Raw genomic sequence first — 21,927 nt, 5'->3', positions numbered from 1 at the left:
AAGTGCTGCCTTCTTTACACGTGCATTTTTGCGCCGACATCTTTCCCTCTCTCAGAAACCTCCCTGGAAAGATCAAGTCTCTTCACTTGAAACTGAAAGATTGTTGAGGGGGGTCTAAACTTGAACCTGAAAGTTCAAGTTTTCCACTCCCAAATGATTTTCATCTCCGCTCCTCACAAAGGCAGAACAGAGAGTAATAATAAAACAATAACTGACATGCACGCGGCCCTTTAGGATTTACAACTTGCTGGACATCTCATTTAGTTCAATCTTCCAATGAGGAGAATCCTCTGCAAATAGCCTTCGAGCCCGTCCAGTTGTATCCACGCCATCGCATTTATGTCCTCAGTCCAGTGACTGCATGCTAAATAAGACGCTAAATAGAAATGCTTGAATTGACATTAACTATTGAAATCTATGGGAACTACCTGTGTACTATTCCTGAAGAAAGCTTACTGGATTTAAGGTTTTAGGTTATTGTTTCAGACGGAAAGGGGCGGGTAATTTTCACTGAGTGATATAATACTAATCCCCTGAGGAGGTCCCCTCCCCCTTCTCCCCCCGCTTTTTTTTTAAAGAGGGCCAGTTCTCATCTAGCGAGCGGGTGGACGATGAGTTTGTCAGAGAGCGGGTGGAGAGAGGCACGACGCAAGCGGGAAACGTGAGATGGACAGCAAAGTACTACTTATATCATCCTCCAGTCTTTGTTCACTCTCCCGAAAAATGGAGGCACCTGCTATATCTTTTAGCTCCTAGGATTCTAGTGTTTCTGTTTGCATGCAAATCCCTTTGGCTCTTGCGTATCTAATTATGGAGGCACCGCCCTCCAAGATTAGGGGCCACCAACACCAGGACAGCTAGAAGCCCATACTATATATTTGCTGGGTTAGAAGTGGCGTCAGTTGCAGCAGATCACGTCAACTGAGGGGAAGGGGGCCGGAAGGCGTTGGAGGGCGGCAACTGCTTTTGACGACGATGATTGGCCGAAAATCAAGGTTTGATCTATAGGGGCACCAGCCAATAGGCTTTGACTAGCTACGCCGTGTTTACGGAGGATCAGCCATTGGATAGGCAGGAGAGCGACTGAAGACCAATAAGGACTGGGGCCTGTCGGGAGTTAGGGGCGGTGCTGCCAGCGAATGGGGCGGAGAACTGGGTAAAAGGGGCTGGAGCTGAGCTGAGAATTAGTGACACATCCGGCGTTGAGAGGAGTAGGTGGTGTGAGTGGCAGGTGAGGAAATGCGTCCTGAATGTGGTCTGAGAGGGAAATAGAGAGTCTTGGGGAGAAGTGAAGGCATCCACGGTGCAGTTGTTGTGCTTTGTTTTTAATCGGAGCGTTGTTCTCGGTTCGCTGATGTATCTCACCTGGTTCGGCAGGGAGGCCTACTCAGCTGTGCGGTTTCGGGGAGAAGGGAATTGCGCGTGCGCCGTTGAGTGGGGTAGAAATGGGGGAAGGGGAAGAAGGACGCGCCGCCTTCCCCACACCCAGTCCATCCCCGTGGCTATCTCGCTGACTCAGGGTCCCTTCCCACTCTCTTCGTCCAGCCGATTCGGGGGAAGGGGAGAGAATGCCTTCTGGATCCTCCTTTTGAGATGGGGCGCGGCCCTCTTGGTTGTTCGTAACTGAAAGCGAAACCAGGGATCCCCAGCCTCCCCCCACTATGGCTCGGTGGCGGTGGAAGCTGGGGTGGGCGTGGGCGGTCCCATGGGCCGAGGCCTAAGCCTAGCCTCGGACGACCTGGTGCTGTCCTGTCATGGTGGAGGAACGAGTGATGTCACATCCTCCTCTGTGACTCTCAGGCTTCCTTGGTAACTTGGAAGCCCAACTGCAGAGGCGGGAGGTGGATAATAAATAGAAGACCGGGCCCTTGGCCCAGCGTCCCGGGGCCCAAAGGGCAGCCCCGACCTAGCAGAATTGGCTACCTTTGGACAGGTGAGGCCCCGACCTTCCCTTACTTGTGCTTCCCAGCATCTGGAGGTCACGGTTTCAGGAGGGAGTAGTGCGAAGGTTTAGTGACCACAAAGAGTGTCTTGTGTTGTCTTTGTCACCCCACAGTGACCCATCCCCCACACATTCCCCTAACTCTTAAAAGCTCTATTTCAGGTATTACTTCAATTGAAATAGTGTAATTGCGATATTTAATCAAGCAGAGTAAGTAAGCGACTGTTTGATTTTGAGATAGAAAAAAACCTTTTTCTGGTTATTTTTTTAAAAATTGTTACTCATTTTTAACTATCTGAATTTTTAACTATTTCATAATAAAGGTGGCCCAAGCAGCCGTTGAAGCTAGAAGCAGACTTATTTGGGGGTCACAGTGGAAAGCTTAGTCTTTCGGGAGGGAGGGGCCAAAAGTCCTGAATCGTGTTTACCAATTTGTAAAATATAATCATGCCTTCTTCAGAATTATGTTGAGGAAATCACTTCATATGCTACAAAGAACAGGATCAGTGTAAGCTATTTGAACTTTTTAGAGTATCAGACCTAGAGTTAGGAAGACCTGAGTTCAAATTTGTCCTCGAATGATATTTAACTGTTTGGTCATTGGGATTTGCCTTGGTTTCCTCATTTGTAAAATGGGGATAATAATGGAACTTACCTCCCAGACTTGTTATGAGGATCAAATGAGATAATAATTGTAAAGCGCTTAGCATAACCCCTGGCAATAAGTACAATATAAGTCTTAGCTGATGTTATTTTTTTCATGAATGTTTTCAAATTATTTTGCCATTTTCTTTTGTTGTGGATTTATTACCAGAAGCTCATGTTTACAATTTACAAGATTCCTTAAATCTTTGTTTGATTACATTACATTAAAGCACATTCCTCACAGCACTAAAGTAGGTAACATAAGAATTATCTTCATTCTACAGAAGAAAAAGTTTGAGTTTGAGAGGTTCCTATGGAACCTATGGTTCCAATTCATCCCTTGAAAATGCAGTTTGTAACCCTAATCGTTTTCATCCTGGGTTGAAAACATATCAGAGTACTCTCTCTGTTCCCTTTCCTGTTGTGGTTGTTTTGCCATCTTCCATTAAAAGAAAACTAAAAAGGTAAAGCAGCTTGGTGTGATAGACCACCAGACATACTATTATACTTGTGGTAGAGGTATTTATTAATTGGTCTTATCCAATGAACAGTTTCTAAAGTATATGCAAAAATTAATCAAACCATACGGCCCGTTTGACTCAACATCACGTCATGTTTCATATATATATATATATATATATATATATATATATATATATATATATATATATATATATATACACAAAAATATAAATAATATATATATATATATATATATATATATATATATATATATATATATATATATATATATATATATATATATATAAAAATATAAATAGCAGCACCACTTATGGTAACATGGCTTTTGAAGCACAGTGGATATTTAGCAGTTGAAGATTGGCTGAATAAATTGTTTCTGAATGTAATGTAATTTTATATCATAAGAACTGGTGATTGAAGAATTCAGAGAAAATTAGGAAGAGTTGTATGAATTGATGCAAAACAAAGTAAATAGAACCAGGAAAACAATTTGTGTAATGACCACAATAAAGTAAATTAAAACAGTGTTAGAATGACTTCAGAACTTGGCGTGAATTCAGAAGTATAGTGAAACGAGCATGGTTTTTGGCAAAGATAGTGGACAAAAAGGGCATTTTAGACACTGTCACTATATTATTAATTGGTTTTGCTTGATTATACTTTTCTTGCAAGGGAAGATTCTTTTGGAATTGATGGGATCATTTGGAAATAACAATGATTTCCAATGACAATGACGTGTGAGTAGGGAGACCAGGGTTCAAATCTTACAATTCCTTGGTGTAATTTCTTGCTTAGTATTATCTTGTTCATCCGTATACTTGGGACAGTTATTGTAATAAATATGATGATGTATGAAAAAAGTGCTTAGAAAACTTTAAACTTCCAGAGCTGGAAGGAAGCTAAATGTCAACTGTTAATAAAAGAGAAATGAATTGAAATGTCACAGTTCTTGTTATAGTACTCAAATTTTCTTGAAATTGCCAACATGGTGGGGGTTTTTATTTATTTTTAGATTCTCATTTGTTGAAAATAGGATATTTCAAACAAGCAGTGTTGTTTATCAGCTAAGACCCATTCTATTTTCCTTAACCTATTGATAGGACAGCCTATATCCCTATTGTGGAAGGAACCTGAAGAGTTTCACTTTATTTCATAAACCACTCAAGGGGATTATTCTCCCTCTGGGGAATTAGTTGTAGAAATGATGCAGATTAATCATTGAAAAGTATACCGGAAAAATGAAAGGCTGCACTATTGGTAGTGGAGGATGAGAGGACAGTGGTAATTTAGTGTAGAGGATAGAGAGTTGGGGAAAAATCTGGGTTCAAGTGCCATTTGTAAATTGGCTCATGATTCTGAGTATAAATTACTAATCCTTCACTGCTCCAGGCAACTCTTGAGATTATAAATTGCCGAGGTGTGGTTTGCTTTGGTAGCTCCTTGTACTGATGAAATCATGGGTCTGACTTATCAATAAACGTCTATTAAGAACCTCCTAATTGCCAGTCTTATATATGATGTGCATTTTAAAATTTCATTTTCAACAAACATAATTATTCTTTCTCTGAAAAATTTTCTCTTCTATTTACTTTGGTAGAAAATATGATGAAAGTGGGGTGAAAGTCAATTTTGTGACAATATTTTAGTTATTTTTGTGGTTCCCTACCTAGTTTTTAAATTTTTATGTGCAATTTTTTCTTTATAAACTAATGCCTAGAAGATGAGGTGAGAGAGGAATTGTTTAATCTATAATTATAGGTAGATATCCTGAGTGATCAGCTTCAATAAAAACAGTCCTGGTGCTCCATAGTCCATATATAGGATGTGTATAAACACCAATGCATGGTGTAAACCGCTGTTCAGGTCCCCCCTCCCCCACCCCAAAGTGTTTGACTAAATTAAGCTTTTAGGAATGTTCTTTTGTAAACCAGAACTTAGACCGGCCTAAATTGGCTTTCATGAGTGAGAGTGGAGATGTGGGTGTGAAGAGTGGTGGGATAACTGGACCAGTTATATTACTGGTCATAGAATCTTCAAAGTAGTTGTGACTCTTTGCTTTAAGAAATTTTGAATTTAGTTTGTTATTCTTTGGTAGGGCAGTGATTATTGTGGGTGTTAATTTTAAATTCCCTTTTTAAAGTTATATACTTTGACAAATATCAAAAAATGCTTTATGTGAGCATTTCTCACATAAAGAACAGAAAAAGAAGATTGGCATATGAAACCAAATTTAATATTATAGTTATTATTAAGGAGGAGGTCGGTTAATGATTGGAATTATTGAAAGAATTTATTGAGAAAGATGTTCATTCAGCTTAGGTTCCTTCCCCAGAGGATGTGGGTTTAGGGTCAGTCTTGTGCATTTGACCATATTTGAGCTCAAGGGAACCTGGAGCAGTTGCAATTTGTCCTTGATCTGAGAACACATTGGTTTCTTGGTTGGTTGAGGGATTTCACAGTTTGTCCTGATAGCTAACCTCTGATGACCAAAGGCCTGAACTGAAATGCATTCATTCCTTAGTCTGAAGCAGAACTCCACTATAGTTGTCTTATAAATAAGCTGCATTCTTAAAAAGAGATAGCTAGGTAGCATTGAGTTCTCAACTCTTAGGTTCTTTAGTCCCTCATTCACACTTTGTTACAGAAAATATACTATATGTCATAGTTATTGGAATAAATAGCCTTGAAGAAGTAGTAATTATAAAAATCCTGTAGAAGTCATCTCATCCTACACTTTAAAAAAAAAATACACTTGAGGAAGCCACATAGTGTTAATCTCTTATATAATATATCTCTTATAAATAACATGACATATAATATCATATTGTATAATGTTGAATATGCAAATGAGGTCTATAATACTCTTTTTAAAACTAAAACCAGGCCTTTAAAAGTGTTATTTATAGAAACATTTTCAATAAAAATACAAGTGGCTTCATAAAATTGAATGTAAATAAAATTTAATTATTAATACTAAAACATAATACTAATAATTAATGCTAAAATATTTAATTATTAACACCAATACATAATTATCACTACTACTACATATTAACACTAATACAAAGAAATTGTGAAAAATAAAAACTCAAAAAAAAATTTCCCACCATGATTTCCATTCTTTGTATTTTTGAGGACATAGTTCTTTTAGTTGCCAATTTATTCTCCTAATGTTTGGTTGCATCAGGGTTTAAAGTGACTGCATTATCAACCTTATCAATACATCCCAAGTTGTGAAATTATTGTGAAAATATTTACTCATTTTGTTGGCTTTGGGAATCACTAAATGTACATATACACAGGGTGGCTCCTGCTTTCTCTCTTAGTTTCTTCAAAAGAAAGGTTTCTTTAAAAAACAAAACATAATTTGATCTATGTAGGTAGTCCTGGCATTGTACTCTTCATCGTTGCCTATTATTTGAGCAGTTACTTTGTAAATGGATAATTTGTTTTTTATGGCACCTAGGATCTCTTGGGTTCTTCCTGTTATTATGTTAGACATTTGGGGTAAGACTGTAACATAAATTCATTTTTAAAAGACAACCATAAAATACTACAATATGCTACTTAATCTCAACAATTTTACTATGAGAGAGAAGTACTTTATTAATCTTAAAGTAGCATGTAAGTAATTACTATTAAAAATTTCCATTGCAAGACAAATGAATGGGGAAAACACACAGAACAATGTAACAAAAGTTTTAACTTTTTCATCTGAATTTTACTAGCAGAAAGAAATCTACATAATCCACAAAATGCTTCAGTAGAATTTTGGGAGAGTGTATATATATTTGGAATAGTCCCTAACAAATTTCAGGGTTCTTGTATCTCATAAGGCTGAAAGTCATAAAGTGAAATTATAAACATTAGAGAAATTTGAAAGAATTTTTCACTTGAGCTTGGAACCGTGCTTTGTTAAATAAAAGGTTACGTAGATTTCCTAAATGGCTGATGAAATCCTAAAAAACTAATTTGTTTTTATCATTGGGAAGACTATATACATGTTATGTTGTTGAACATTTGACAATATTTTTTGCCTTATGTTCCTTTCATTACAGATTTTTCTTTGACAAAATATTCTAGAGTTATAGTGTCTTCTGAGATTAATGGTTCTTTAGAACCAGCCTCACTTAAGAGTTCAGCTGTATCTAAGGCAAGAATTGTTAGTTGTAATCTTTTGTGAAAGTTTGGAGTTGAAAAAATAATCTTGATGGATTATGACTGACTGGTGATGAAGTGAATAAAATCTTACTTAAAACCATCCCTTAGTGAATTCCTTTGCCATTTTCTCATCTTAAATATTATGTGGCTACTTGTTTTTGAATTGTGGTCTTTCAGTTATAAGACTATTATATTCAGTTAAAAGGCTAATTCAGTTATAAGGCTATTCCTTTCTACTTGGGAGCTTTCCTGTCCCTTTTCCAGTTCCCCTTTTGAGACATAAATGATTTAGTCTGAACCAGAATTTACAATGGACATTAAATATTGAGTATTCCATCGATAGAGCTTTTAAAGAGGTATAGTGGTATAGTGAATAGAGAGCTGGCCTAGAAGCCAGCAAGATCTGATTATTCAAAGCCTACCTTTGACACATTTTGATTGTCTGACCTTAGGTAAATCACTTAACTTACTAGTGTTTTAAGCAACTCTTTAAGACCAAAAGTTACAGACTTAAGTACCTGCATTGGCACCACAATTTCCCTCACCTGAGAGTTGTCTTTACCTATTAAATCACAGGTCTGGTCCCTATTGGAACAGATTTGGAACAAACTTGGGTAACTTATTCCATTGAAATTTTAAAGGGAGTCTAGGTGTTTCAGAGGTTATTTCTAAGGAAATCAGGCTGAGTCTAAAGTTGTACACTAGAAATTGTTTGGTCTCAAGAAGAAATTCCTGCTGACCCATGGCTCTTTTTCCCCATGACTGTGTTATAGATCTAAGGGGTAGCCACAGAAAGAAGTTCACTAGAATTTTGATTCCCCCCCCCCCACCTTTGTAAAGTATACCTTGAAACTGGAAGCAAAAAATATCTCCCTTAAAATAGGAATTTTCATTGAAACTATAATACATGGTTTTGGAAGCTGCTTCAGAATCCTTCTAAATTCTATCTAGGGATATCATTAAGAGAATTAATGACACTTTCCAGATGCTGGATTATGCCATCCTGTAAGAGAGCTCCTCAGGGAACTTGCACATCATGGTTATGGAAGGTTATGGTTAGCTTGCAACAGCCTGCAATAATTGCACCATCTAGATCAAGAAAACCCAAAGTCCCATGACTTAGAGTTGAGAGCAACAGCGTTAGTAGACTCAGCTGCTAGCAGTACCTCCAACTCCCAAAGATTTTGATCAAACAAAAGCATTAAGGTGGGTAGAGATAATTAGCAGAACAAAAGGGAAGGTGGGAAACTAGAGATTAGTGATTGTGCTAGGTGCCTTGCACAAAACACTGTTGACTTGTTACCCAGAGTCCTTAGAACTGATGTGAATGTTTTGGTGAGTGTTCTCCTTTCTTAAGGGAAATGTTGGCCCAAACCTTGGTTAGTGACTTTGTATTTTTCAACACTAGTGGCCTTAAATTGTGTTTGAGGTATTCCTAGGTGTTAATCAAAATATATATGAAAACATATTGTTTTGTCTTATATTCTTTATACATTTTTATATTTTTATAAACATGCTTGCATATATGTTTTTATTTAATAGATTCATTGATTTTAAAACTGAAAGGAGCCTTAGAGGTCATTTAGATTAATTACTCTTATAGATAAAAATGTTCAAGGTCACATACATAGAAAGAGATTTGTAGTGTTGGGGTTTGATAATCCCCCAAGCCATATGACTCCAACTTAGTACTTTTTTCATCTGCCTTAGATTGAGTCAAATTTGGGAGACTTGAGAATTAATGTGAGGTGGATCATTAATTATTGTAGTTTAGATTCAATATGAATATTATCCTGTTTTGAGGGCTGAAGAGCCAGACTTAATGGAATTAAAAATCCTAGGGTGTGTTTTTTTATTGCAATAATGTGTTAGATCTGATAGCTTGGAAATGCTCCAGTTAGTAATTATGTTTCCTTCCTAAGTATCTTAAATACTTTGATTTTGGAGGAGGAACTTGTGGATTTCTTGCTTCCTGTGACGTTTTTGTAATTTTTCATATTAGAGTTGAGAAATTATTGCACTTCAAGTGAGTTGATTTGAAATCTATAAATGCTAAAAATGTATATGTTAGCATGCTAAAATGGCTGAAAATTTATAAATAATATTTTTAAAATATAAGGGATAATTCATTGTTTAGATCTATCATTGGCATTTTTTTGAGTTTTTCAGGTTCACTATATTCTTCACTTCAAATTCTCTAGCATGGAAACATAATGGCAGAAGCTTTTTTATATTCCAAGAATTAACTCTAAATCACCCACAGAATTTCCTGGAACAATTTATTGTTCTTTTGAAAAATCAGTGGATTATTCTTTGAGAAAGTATTAAGTGATGTATCTATGTCTTATGTATCTTTATAGTCTTTCTTTTGCTCCTCTTCTGGCCCTACAGAGTGAAGGCTGTGTCCTACAGACTCCGGCACCATGAACATGTTTGATCGGAAGATCAACTTTGATGCGCTCTTAAAATTTTCCCACATGTAAGTGTTTTAATAACCTTGATGCTTTTATATATGTGTATATATAAACATATATACTTATTTGTTTGTTAACTTCCATGTGCATGGCTAACAGACAAACTAGTGAGTCTTCAGTAATCAGAGGACCCAAAATCCCTAGCATTGTTGCATAATTATTAGAAAGTCTTTTAACTATTTTAGCTTTGATTTCCCCCATCATTTGTATATCATAGATAACCAGATTTTTTTTAAGACATTATTTTGAAATGTCTTAATATATTGTTTATTTTTTCCTGATAACAGTTAGAAATACTTGTGTTGTAATTTTTATTTTTATTTATTTTATTTTATTTTATTTTTTGAGGCTGAGGTTAAGTGACTTGCCCAGGGTCACACAGCTAGGAAGTGTTAAGTGTCTGAGATCAGATTTGAACTCAGATCCTCTTGAATTCAAGGCTGGTGTTCTATCCACTGCCCCACCTAGCTGCCCGTGTTATAATTTTTAGAACATGAAGGATTTTTACATTTAAGGGAAGTAGACTGATTTTTCAAGATTTCCCCTCCTTTTTGATTTATTAATTCACGAATGGCCATAATTCCTAGAGTGACAACTGTTATTTTCATTATCATTTAGCACACCTTCTACACAACAGCACCTGAAGAAGGTCTATGCCAGCTTTGCTCTCTGCATGTTTGTGGCAGCTGCAGGGGCCTATGTCCATGTGGTTACCCATTTCATTCAGGTAAAAACAATTGACTCACTTAATTCCTTTATATTTAAGGAACTTGCTTAATGCAAGTCTTAAGCTATTTTCGAGCATATATCAAAACCAGAATGCCTTGACTCTAGCATAAAATGCTTTGCTGTTCCTATCTTAAGATAGCTACTTGCTGAGATTCTCTTTAATGTGTAGCCTTTTTGTTCTGTTTCTTCTTTCTCCCATCTGTACTTTCTCTGCCCAAGACATCATATGGTGAAGTAATAGAACATTTGAGTTGTAGACATAGGGATAGGGTAAAAGTCACTTGGTGCCAGGCAAGAATCCAGGATTTAGAGTTAGGGGGCTTGACTTAGAAATCTAGTTCTGAATCATGGTTTTCTCATGAGTAAAATGAAGATAACTTTCTATTTAACTTAACAGGTCTGTTGTGAGGAAGGATTATAGAAGTGTCATAAGATTTCTATGTATGAATTCTAACTAAATTCATTATTAATTATCTCTTTCTTTGGTAGGAAAATGCAAAGTAATAAGATTATTATGTCTTGCCATAAATAAGCAGAAATTTCCACATCGTCAGGAGTTTTGTGAAAAATATGCTATAAATTCTTTTTGTGTTCCAGGAATAATAGTTTTCAGGGCAAGGTTCTTGAACAGCCTCACCTCTGAGGAAGAATATTTCCCATTTATCCATGGAGGGAGCCAGTAAAAGCTAGGAAATAAAAGAGTTGGAAACAAAAAAGGGCAGATTCTGTAGGCTCTTCCTACTTGGGCATTTATTACAAGAATAACATAATATCTTAACTTTATGAGCATTTGGACTCTTCTGGACTTCACATACTTAATTGTCTGATTCTGATAGGCTGGCTTGCTCTCAGCCTTGGGTTCTTTGGGATTGATGATATGGCTGATGGCAACACCACACAGTCATGAAACTGAGCAGAAGAGACTGGGCCTTCTGGCTGGATTTGCTTTCCTTACAGGTAAGTCCTGAATTCAACCTGATAAGATATTTTTAATATCCCATTAAAACATTTAAGTGCTCTGAGGTGTGTTAATTCTGTTCCCTCCATGGATGATCTAAAGCCAGGATATGATTGTTGCCATTAATAAGAACAGTTCTAAATAGAACTAGCTGGCCATTTTTGCTACAGAGGAAAGAGTCCTAAGTTCTACTCCTAGTTTCTACCACTAATAGCTAAGTGATTGTAAGGCAAATTATTTAACCCTTCTGAATCTGTGTACTTATTCACAAAATGGGGCCAGTTATGTCTTAATTCATAGGGGTTTTTTCAAAGATTGAATGAGATAAGAGAAACAATTTTTTGGATTGTAAAATGATAAATGACTGAGAGTTATCATACCTGACACTTAGTTTACCTTCTTATGAGTCCTATTCAGATATTTTAAAGATTTATAAATTAGATTTTTAAAATCCTTCCACCTGTAACTGTAAGTTATTTGGAAGACAGTCTATGTCTAGTTGAATCAGTCCCCCAAATACATTATTGAAAAAAAATCTAACCAAGGAAATGAGTCTTTAAGGATTTAGCATTTTTTAGTTAATGTTTCTTCCAGTGGTCTAAAGTCATAAATAGGGGCAGCTAGGTGGCACAGTGGATAGAGCACCAGCCTTGAATTCAGGAGGACCCAAGTTCAAATCTGGTCTCAGACACTTCCTAGCTGTGTGACCCTGGGCAAGTCATTTAACCCCAGCCTCAGGAAAAAAAAAAAGTCATAAATAAATGCATACAGTTTTTTTATATCTCCTAGTGGGAATTATCCCTGGTAAGAGGTGCCTTTTCAATAACTGATGGTTAATAATAAATTATGGGGTGTTTATTTTTTTAGGAGTTGGTTTGGGCCCTGCCTTGGACTTATGCATTGCCATCAACCCCAGGTAAATGACATTAGAATTTTTTAGAATCTGTTAGTCTTTATATGCCCACTACCATCTGGCCATCTTCAATATCACCCTTTTCTTTTGTAGCATCATTCCCACCTCCTTCCTTGGCACAGCAATGATTTTCAGCTGCTTCACCTTGAGTGCACTCTATGCTAGGCGTCGCAGCTACCTCTTTCTAGGAGGTAAGGTGAAATTAAAAAAGTTGGGAGTTTTTCCCTTACTCTATATTGAAGCCTCATTAAGACATTCCCCTTCTCCCCTACTTTTTCACTTTTTGTGGATTCTTAATTGGGTTTGACTTGGAGGCTGTCTTGTGCTTTCACTGTTATAAAAAGGAGGGGATGCTCTGGCTTTTCTCAAAAGTAGGTTTCATACCCCCTGTTGTAGGTATCTTGATGTCGGCTATGAGCCTGATGCTGTTTTCCTCCCTTGGGAACCTCTTCTTTGGATCTTACTGGCTCTTCCAGGTAAATCATTTACATATGAAATGAAATAACTAAATATTATCATTTTGTCTTTGAACTCTGAGAGGTTTTAGGAACAATATAGTGTTAGTTTATTTACAATAAAAGACAATCGTCTTTTCAAACTATAATCCCTATTAAATTGTAAACTCTTTTTAGAGCTGAGAGTACTATTTTTATTTTTGTATTTTTCCTAGTCCCAGAGGCATTGCTGTGACATTTAATTTTAATTGAACTATATCTTTACGAGATGACCCTACTTAACATCACCAGCATAATTCCCTTTAAGTTAAATATTTTTAGAGATTCAAAGAAATTGTTGAAGCTGGAATTGTAAGGACCTTAGGAGTAAATCAGTCATTCCTTTATTTCATTGATCTAATTAAGTTTACAGAATTATGCCCCCAAAAGGTCATAATCTATTTTGCAGGTTTTTGTGCCCCTTGCTGTTGGCATTTGTTAGAAATATTAGCATTTCATAGTTATTGTTGAAGGTTTCTTCCACTTGCTTGCACGATAACCTTGTTCCTATTTCTTTTCCATTAGGCAAATCTGTATGTGGGACTGGTGGTTATGTGTGGCTTTGTCCTTTTTGATACTCAACTCATAATTGAAAAAGCTGAAAATGGAGATAAGGATTACATCTGGTAAGTGTGAGAACATTAACTGTTGTCATTTTAATATAAGGGGTGAGGGGAATGATTGACATCCATTTTGCGTGTCCTTTCCCTTTCTCTAAGAGGATCTTGACTCTTTGAATGGCCTTAATTCTAATCTGTCTTTCATCTGGTTTAGAATGTGTCAAACCCTCAAAGTATCACTGACTTTTTAGAACTGGAAGTATAGAAGAAGTCATAGTTAGCATGGATCAAGCCTTATATACTCATGGCATATTACCTAGCTTTTAGTCATCCCTTGAGATGCTAGAATATTAGTTAACTGGTAGAGCATCTTAGAAACTGAGGCCTATGATGAAAAGGGATTCCAGATTGTTTTGTTGTTTGGTCTTTGGGGTGAAGCTTTTTGTCCTGATTTCTCTCTCCCAGGCATTGTGTTGACCTCTTCCTGGATTTTGTCACCCTCTTCCGGAAACTCATGATGATCTTAGCAATGAACGAAAAGGTAAGTCCACTCTGTTGTCCAAGACTTAAAACAAAATGCTCTAAGATGCCTAAATAAGATATCATCCTATTTACATCTTGCAAACTTTTCTTTTGAAAGTATTCATTATAGACCAGTGGGTAGTACTGGAAAGGTATTTTATTATGTGTGGGAGATGAACCAGATGGTAGAAAAGAGGAATTTTCTAAGAAGGATAGCCTGAAGGCTGAACAGGAAGTGTACATTTCAGTAGCAGGAAATGAAAGTTCAGACATGAACTTGTTCATGTTCAGACATGTGAAAATAGTTAATTCTTAAGAAAATGTGTTAACAGAACATTTGCTAGTGACTGAGAATAAGTAATGACCAGCCCATACAAACTTGCTATCAGTCAGCAATTTATATCAAATATATTCTGAAAAATATGACAATGGAATAGATTAAGCAAGTGAAGGAATGCCCATTCTGTCCACCATTCTGTGTAATGAGACGCAACTGAACAAGACAAGTAACCTTGGAAGGACATAACAAGTAGGCTTTGTCCTACACTTGAGCTTTTTAAAAGTTTGTACAGAAGGAACATGACCAAGAAGCTGAGATTTTTATCAGTAATCAGTGCTGCTCTGATGGCATCATGCTCAGTGAGGCACACATTGTGACATCTCCTTCATGTCCTTTGTTTTGGATTAAGTCATTTTCATTGAACTGACCCTCCTGTATTAGAAAGTCACATTTGTACTGAAGTATGAACAAATCTTTTTTCTAAAGTATAACTATTATTAAGGATAGTTATCAAGATTTTTTTTTTTTTTTTTTTCCCCTGAGTACATGTTACCTCTTCATTTGGTGGTTATCTTTCCTGATACTTTCAGGAACGTCTGTAAGTTAGATGCATGGAGGAGGGTTTGTGGCTTAATTAGTTGTGCATAAGTTTTGGAACTATAGTTTGGATTGACCCTGTGATATTCTTTCTTTTTAGGACAAAAAGAAAGAAAAGAAGTAAGACAGCTATCCAGCCTTCCCCAATTTGGCTCCCTTCCCTCATCCTCTCATTTCCTCTTTGCACACATTACAGGTGGCGTGTTCTGTGATAATGAAAAGCATCAGAAAAGCTTTTGTACTTTGTGGTTTTCTCTGTTTTGAGTTTTTTTAATCAGAAAACTGATTAGCAGATTCTTATTTGGAGTTTGGCTTCATGTTTCCTGGGATTCCATATTTCCTTTGTCCTTCAGCAGTCAGTCCCTGGTATGTGAAGAGTAACCATGCAGAAGGAGCAAGTTTCAGGATTCTTTTTAATGGTGGCAGTACTTTATTGGTGGACATGAAATTTTTATTTGCAAAGCTTTCTCTTCTCATTTAGCATTATTTGGGTTTAATAACCATTCCTGTGGGTGGGAAAGGCAGGCAGTATGTTGAATAGAAGCTTCCTTGGAGAATAGAGATTTCTGAAAGCCATAGATCCTATGTATGTTCTGTTTGGACTTGAACCTCTGCCAGTTCCTTAAAGAGATTTGCAAATAAAGTGAACTGGTCTTTCTACTTTAGAAGAAGCTTTGTGGAAAGCATTTGTACCTCCTCTGAGCCTTTTTGAATCATTGCCGATCTGGCAGACACAACATTTTGCCCGCCCCATATTCTCAAGAAATCCTGGTTGGTGGATGTTCTCCTAATTCCTTCCCTGGCCCTATTTCAGGGAACCTCCCCACTAAAATCCGTCAGAGTAGGAGAGTTTTCAGTATGTATGGATATAAATAATAGTTACTGGGACAACTACAACTCCTAAAAGAAACCTTATGCATGTTGAGTGGGATAATATTTAATTCTCTAAATTTTCCCCTTGATTCTTCCTCTCAGAAGTATAACTCGGTCTTACTTGCTGAGTAGCCCTCTCTGAGTTGACTGTCATTAGTGTCCAAAGAATCTTGGAGTTGGGCCCCAGAGCCTTGGTGAGCTCTATGGGATTGTTTCTGCCAGCACACCTCCAAACAGCTCTGTGGGCTAGAATACCGTAGGCTCTTTGCCTATTAAGTAATCACAGCAGCCCTTAAGCTGGGAGTCAGACTTGTAAGTTCCATACCATCTAGTCCATTCCCCAGCTAAATATCTGTAAAGCAGTATGTTAAGTCAGCAGATACAAATTTGGCAGATGATTCCTAGCTCTTGTTCTGTTGCCTGTCTTAGAGAAATTCAGCTCAGGGATGGCAACTTTTTTCCATGCAGGCATTGCTCACCTGACCAAATCCTTAGCCCTGTGTTATCTTACTTTAGTTGCAAGTATTTGGAGAATGCTAATAGAGACCACATGCCAATGACCATGTTTTCAACCAGAGTCAGATGGCATAAAATGAAGATGGCAATCCAAATGACTCTAAGAATAGTTGTGAGGCTGTACTGCAGGAGAGATGGAATTACTTTAAGCTTATTGCCAGCAGCTTTCTGTTTTGGCTCTTCCTTCCCCTTGCCAGGACTGTTCCGACAGTACTTCTGCTCGGATTATAAGCTTGATCTCTTGTAGTACAGTACTGCTTTGTTTCTGGGGAAGGATCTGCTCCTCAGCCCTGTGGCATTCAGGATAGCTCTGTCTCCTGTAGATTGTTGACCTTTGATTGAGTAGTTGTCTCTGATCCCAGGGTACCAGATCTAGTAGGACTATTTATCCCTGTTGTATCCCCCAGCAGCCTTTTGTCCACATATTTGATGTTGCTCTATCCTTGCTGAGAATTTTGACTGTGTTAATGTCTCCTGAAGCCAAATTCCACCTTTTGTGCTTTTTGCTTGGGATAAAAGTTTTTCTTTAGAAACAGTGCCAAGAATGACAAGAAAAAAAATTCTTCTTTTAAAGAGAATGCCTAACAGGTTTTTAATACAGTAATCACTGTAACTATCATTTTCTTTTCTAGTTTCTTGGTTTTCAGCTCAGGCTGCATTCTATAACTCATACTGTGAAGACAAAGGTGTTTTTGATTCAGAAATATATGAAATCTACAAAGTCTTAATTTGTAAAAAATAAAGAAAAAATCTTTAGTCTGTCTTGGTGCTTTGTGTGTGTGTGTATATATATTTGAGATATTGGGGTACTGTTTAACAAAGGATAGACTCTCAACTCTCTGTTATTAACTGACATTTTAATTTTTATACTAGAACTCTTAATAGGTCACTGGTTTAGGACACTGCCAGTGCATAATGCATCTGCTCTACAACTTAGAACTATAACTGAAACATTGTGGCAGAGGAACTTTCCTCCTGTTACACAACCAGTATATCCAATGACTACTTAACATTAAGCACTTAAGAAGTGCAAGATAAGGGGGCAGCTAGGTGGCGCAGTGGATAGAGCACCAGCCCTGAATTCAGGAGGACCCCAGTTCAAATCTGGTCTCAGACACTTAACACTTCCTAGCTGTGTGACCCTGGGCAAGTCACTGAACCCCAGCCTCAGAAAAAGGAAAAAAGAAAAAAAAAAAAAAAAAAAAGAAGTGCAAGATACTTTACACATATCTTCATTTGAACCTTACAACAATCCTATGAAATATGTGCTAAAGATGCTACTACCCGAGTCTAAAAGGGGAGCAGTTTTCTAAGCTTTCCATTTTTTTTTTCCTCCAATACTTGTTGCCTTCCTAATTTAACAACAACTGCTTCTACTGTATGCAGAAAGGTGTCTCTTATGGATGTTAACATCACACAAAACTACTTGATTAATGGAAGCAGAGAGAACTCATATTAAAGTCAAACAGGGCAAAAAAAACCAAAAAGGATTCTTGCTGCCTTCCAACTATTATGTTGTGAATGACATTTGCTGATTGCATCAAGCCTTAGAACACTGCAAAGCCTTTTATTGATTCGGAATTATACCACATAAGAAAACAAAATGATTTTCTTTAGCATACAACCTTAATACTTATATATGTACTAGTGAACTAAAAATTATGTACATTTTAAAACATACAGAAATAGAAATTTATAGGGGAGTGATTTATAATTCCTATACTTTAGGAAAAGAAGTTTGGCATCTTTGTGGAGAATGTAGGAGGAGGATAGGGAAAATGTAGGCATGGAGGTAGAAATGGCAACATTTGGTAACTTGTTAGATATGTGGAATTAGGTAAAATTGTTGGAAGACACTAAAATCATAAGCTTCTGTGACTGGAATTTGAGAGTTGGAAGTGATAACAAACAGCCCTCTTTGTCCAATTCATGTGCAAAAGGAATCCACAATATAGCATTCCTGGCAAGTAATCTAGTCTGAGCCTGAAGGCCTCCAAGGAAGAATTCTTGCACATCTGGGGGTATCCTTTTCCACTTTTGAACAGTTCTAATTTTTCAGAAACCTTTCCTGATATTAAGCCTAAATAAGCCTTTGCAGTTTCTACCAAAGTTGCCATGGGGTCCCTAAGATGACAAACTCTAGTGTGAGGAAGACTAAAAGTCCTGCATTCATTCCTCCTTTTTGCCTTGGACACACTGAGTTGCACAGTGGACACAAGTATGTTATCACATAACTGAATTGGCTTTCATCTCCAAACCATCACTTTGACAATTCTCTAGTTCTGGCCTTTCCTGGGGAAGAGCTTGCATGCTTAGGAGGAGCAAGTTCATTGGTTGAAGTAATTCTTTCCAGAAGCTCTTGCATTATCCCACGCCCATTCTCTGGGAGGATAAAGAGGGCAGCTCTGGAGGAAAAAGGGAGTTGTTTCTGGACCAGACTTGAGGCTGCTTACTGCAGGAAGGGAAGTCGGCTCTCTACAGGAAGAAGAATCTGTCCGAGAGATTTGAGTTGACCCAGCAGATCTCCTCACAGAAAGTGATCGGCAGCTTCTGGAGACAACAGCACATTACAAATTGGAAATTACAAATTTCTTTTTCTGTAAAGAACACCACCATTCTTCTAATCACCCAGAGCTAGTTACAACCTAGTTTCCACTATTTCTCATACCCAATCAATCATTTGCCAAATATTATTTCTATTTCCAAAATGTATTTCGTCTTTTCTCAATTCATAATACCCTATGGGATAGGATAGTGTATCCTAATTCATGTTTTTGTCATCTCTTTCCTGAGTTATTTATTGCTTGCCAAAATGCTTTTCCTAAAAATGACCAAATTGGTAGAGTAATATACTCTACTATATTTTATATATATATATATATATAGTATATAAAATACATATGTAGATATATAATTTATAAAGTACACAGACTGAGGGTATATGCTCAAAAGTGTTTAGTAATGGGATTGTGTAATCAGAAGATTGAGACCACTAGTCTCCACTTCTTTAGTTGGCTACAAAAATGCTTTGTCGGTTCTTATCTTAGAAAGAACTTGCTTACGGATACTGAACTAGTCCCAGAAATGAATAGGATGAAAAGAGGAGGCTGGATTGCATTTCAGAAATCATCTAGCATTTTGCTACCTCAGGCTTCTCCTTGAAACTAAATATCTCATCTAACGTTAGTTATGTGACAATGAGCAAAAGTCACTTCATCACTTAAAACTGGATTGCTTTTTCCACAACTACCCCAAGGGTTTCATAGTATGTGCTCATAAAGTGGCACACAGCCTACAGATGTCAAGCTGTAATTACATTTTAGTATTTCTCATCTACCACTAGGAAATGGGAAACCTTAAATATATTAAATAGGAACTTAGTCTTTTATTTTTTCATACTCTTGTTATTGAATCATTTTTCATTCCTGTCCCCAACTCTTTGTGATCCCATTTGGGGTTTTCTTGGCAAAGATATTAGAGTGGTTTGCCATTTCTTTAAGCTAATTTTATAAACAAGGAAACTGAGGTAAACAGGATTAAGTAACTTGCCCAGGATCATATAGTTGGTTAGCATGAGTCTTTTGGACTCCAGACTAGTGCTCTATCCCCTGTGCCACCTAACTGTCCTCATACCCTATGAAATGATAAACTCCTTTAAAGCAAAGACAAATTTTTAATTTAAATTCTAATAATTTTATAAATATATAATTTAAATATATGTAATATAAATTTTATTTTTAATTTAATTATTTTTTAATCTCATGTTCCTGTCCCTTAAACATGATAAATATACTTTGATTTGAATGGTTCAGGTAAGGCTTCCCCAACCTTAGTTTTATCTCAGGTAGTTGTCCTACTAACCTTTTAGATTAAAAAGAAAGTTCTCTGTTACTGTATAACTGATGATAATGTAAACGTAAAGCATCTCATATGTCTCTCCCTGCTCCCCCTAACATCAGACCAAGATAGGGAGGTAATGCTCTTGAAGGACAACTTAGAAGCAGGTTAGAAGATCATTCTGTCCAGGAGTAAGGAAATGTGCTTTCTTTCCTTAGGTCCAGAAGAGACTGAATGACTTAGCTGGGTGAAGGATTGTTACATAAACAGATATCTGCATCCATCTCTAATCATGTTTGCATAACCTCCACAAGTTGGGAATGCTCATTGAGTTTTTATAATGGGAAACATACCACTGTGCCAGGTTTAGGGATTAGGAACGGGAGGAAGGAGAGATAGACTCCTGAAGCAGAAGGAAATAGGTTTTGACAGGGAGGAAAAAGATTTCATCAGACTACAATCCTTTCCTAGCCTCTTGACTTCTGAATGACCTATTATTTGATTGACTCAATGACCCAGATTTTCTAGAATAATTCTTTATGAAAAATTTTGTAATAGTATTTCATTTTTCCAAATACATGTAGTAATAGTAATGTATAATGTGTAATGTAGTAATGTAATAACATTCACCTTTGCAAAACCTTGTGTTCCAAATTTTTCTCCCTCTGTCCTCTTACCCCCTCCACTCTAAGTCAGCAAGTAGGTAAAGAAAATACCTACTTATAGCATCCTGATTAGGAAGTCTTGAGTGTTCCCCTAAAGGAGAGCTCAGTGACACTGTATATTCATGAAGGAAAATTGAATCCTCATTGAGAGATTTCTGACTCATAATACTGATAAGAGGAGAAAGGAGAAAATAGGGATTTTGAATGACAATTTAGAAGAACTTGGAACTTCTTCATTCCTTTCTAAACTGTGTACTAGAATCTCCAGACTTCTTTTTCCACCCCCTTCATTTGCCCCTGAGGCTTCCATTAAAGGAAGGGTCCAGGGTAGCCATATTTACTACTACATTCTTCTCCAGGCTCCTTTCCTGATTCTGGACTATACCATATACCACTATACCATGCCTCTTCCCAATCTTACCACCTCCTCTGCCCCCTTGCTTTTCAGCTCTACATTCAACCATAAGTTCTTGAAGAGAAAGACTGTCTTAGATCCAGTTGTCTGTCTAGCGCTTAGCAACAGTGCCTGGCACATAAAAAGTGCTTAATAAATGTCGCTACTACACATCTCTGGATAGGATTTGATGGACTCAGAGTGCAAATTTATTTTTTAGGTTTTGACCAGTTCAGGAACTTATTTTGCTTTACTACATATGTTTATAACAGGGATTTTTTTTTCTCTTGCTTTCACAGTAGGGTAGAGGGGGTGGGAAGGAGGAAGGAGATAGGAGACAGAGTAGATAGATTTTCATTAACTGAAAATAAATATACATTGATTAATTTCACCTATGTAGGGAAATCTATCAGCACAACTTGTCTTGATTCTCAGTATCTGTACGTCCAGAAATTGCTCAGAGCTCAATTCTCAGGTGAGATCATTCTATCCTTGTTTAACCTGAGATTTCATTGGATCCACATTTAATACCACATGGTCCATGATTTAGGCATAAAGAACGAGATCATAAATAACTTAGAGGAACATAGGATAGTTTACCTCTCAGACTTGTGGAGGAGGAAGGAATTTGTGACCAAAGGAGAACTAGAGACCATTATTGATCACAAAATAGAAAATTTTGATTACATCAAATTAAAAAGCTTTTGTACAAACAAAACTAATGCAAAGATGAGAAGGGAAGTATTCGTCCTTCTGGTTATTTCTTACAGAACAATAATATTCCATAACATTCATATACCATAATTTACCCAACCATTCTCCAATTGATGGGCATCTATTCATTTTCCAATTTCTAGCCACTACTAAAAGGGCTGCCACAAACA

General features: G+C 36.9%; 1 protein-coding gene across 2 annotated transcripts; it reads left to right on the top strand.

Annotated features, from left to right (window-relative positions):
* Positions 1 to 1,042: 1,042 nt before the first annotated feature.
* On the top strand, positions 1,043 to 16,910 carry TMBIM6 (transmembrane BAX inhibitor motif containing 6). 2 transcript variants are annotated; one of them, XM_074270447.1, is made up of 10 exons: positions 1,043 to 1,231; positions 9,623 to 9,710; positions 10,324 to 10,432; positions 11,271 to 11,391; positions 12,260 to 12,308; positions 12,399 to 12,496; positions 12,702 to 12,781; positions 13,325 to 13,425; positions 13,825 to 13,900; positions 14,859 to 16,910. In XM_074270447.1, the coding sequence occupies exons 2-10, from the start codon at positions 9,655 to 9,657 to the stop codon at positions 14,880 to 14,882; spliced, it is 714 nt and encodes a 237-aa protein (XP_074126548.1). In that variant the 5' UTR covers positions 1,043 to 1,231; positions 9,623 to 9,654; the 3' UTR covers positions 14,883 to 16,910. The 2 variants fall into 2 exon arrangements, with proteins under 2 accessions (XP_074126548.1, XP_074126549.1); XM_074270448.1 differs by lacking the exon at positions 1,043 to 1,231 and adding an exon at positions 1,796 to 1,933.
* The last annotated feature ends 5,017 nt before the right edge of the window (positions 16,911 to 21,927 follow it).

This window comes from Sminthopsis crassicaudata, chromosome 5 (assembly GCF_048593235.1).
Source record: "Sminthopsis crassicaudata isolate SCR6 chromosome 5, ASM4859323v1, whole genome shotgun sequence".
In the NCBI taxonomy this organism is placed as follows: Eukaryota; Metazoa; Chordata; class Mammalia; order Dasyuromorphia; family Dasyuridae; genus Sminthopsis; species Sminthopsis crassicaudata.
This window is presented reverse-complemented; position numbering and strand designations above follow the sequence as displayed.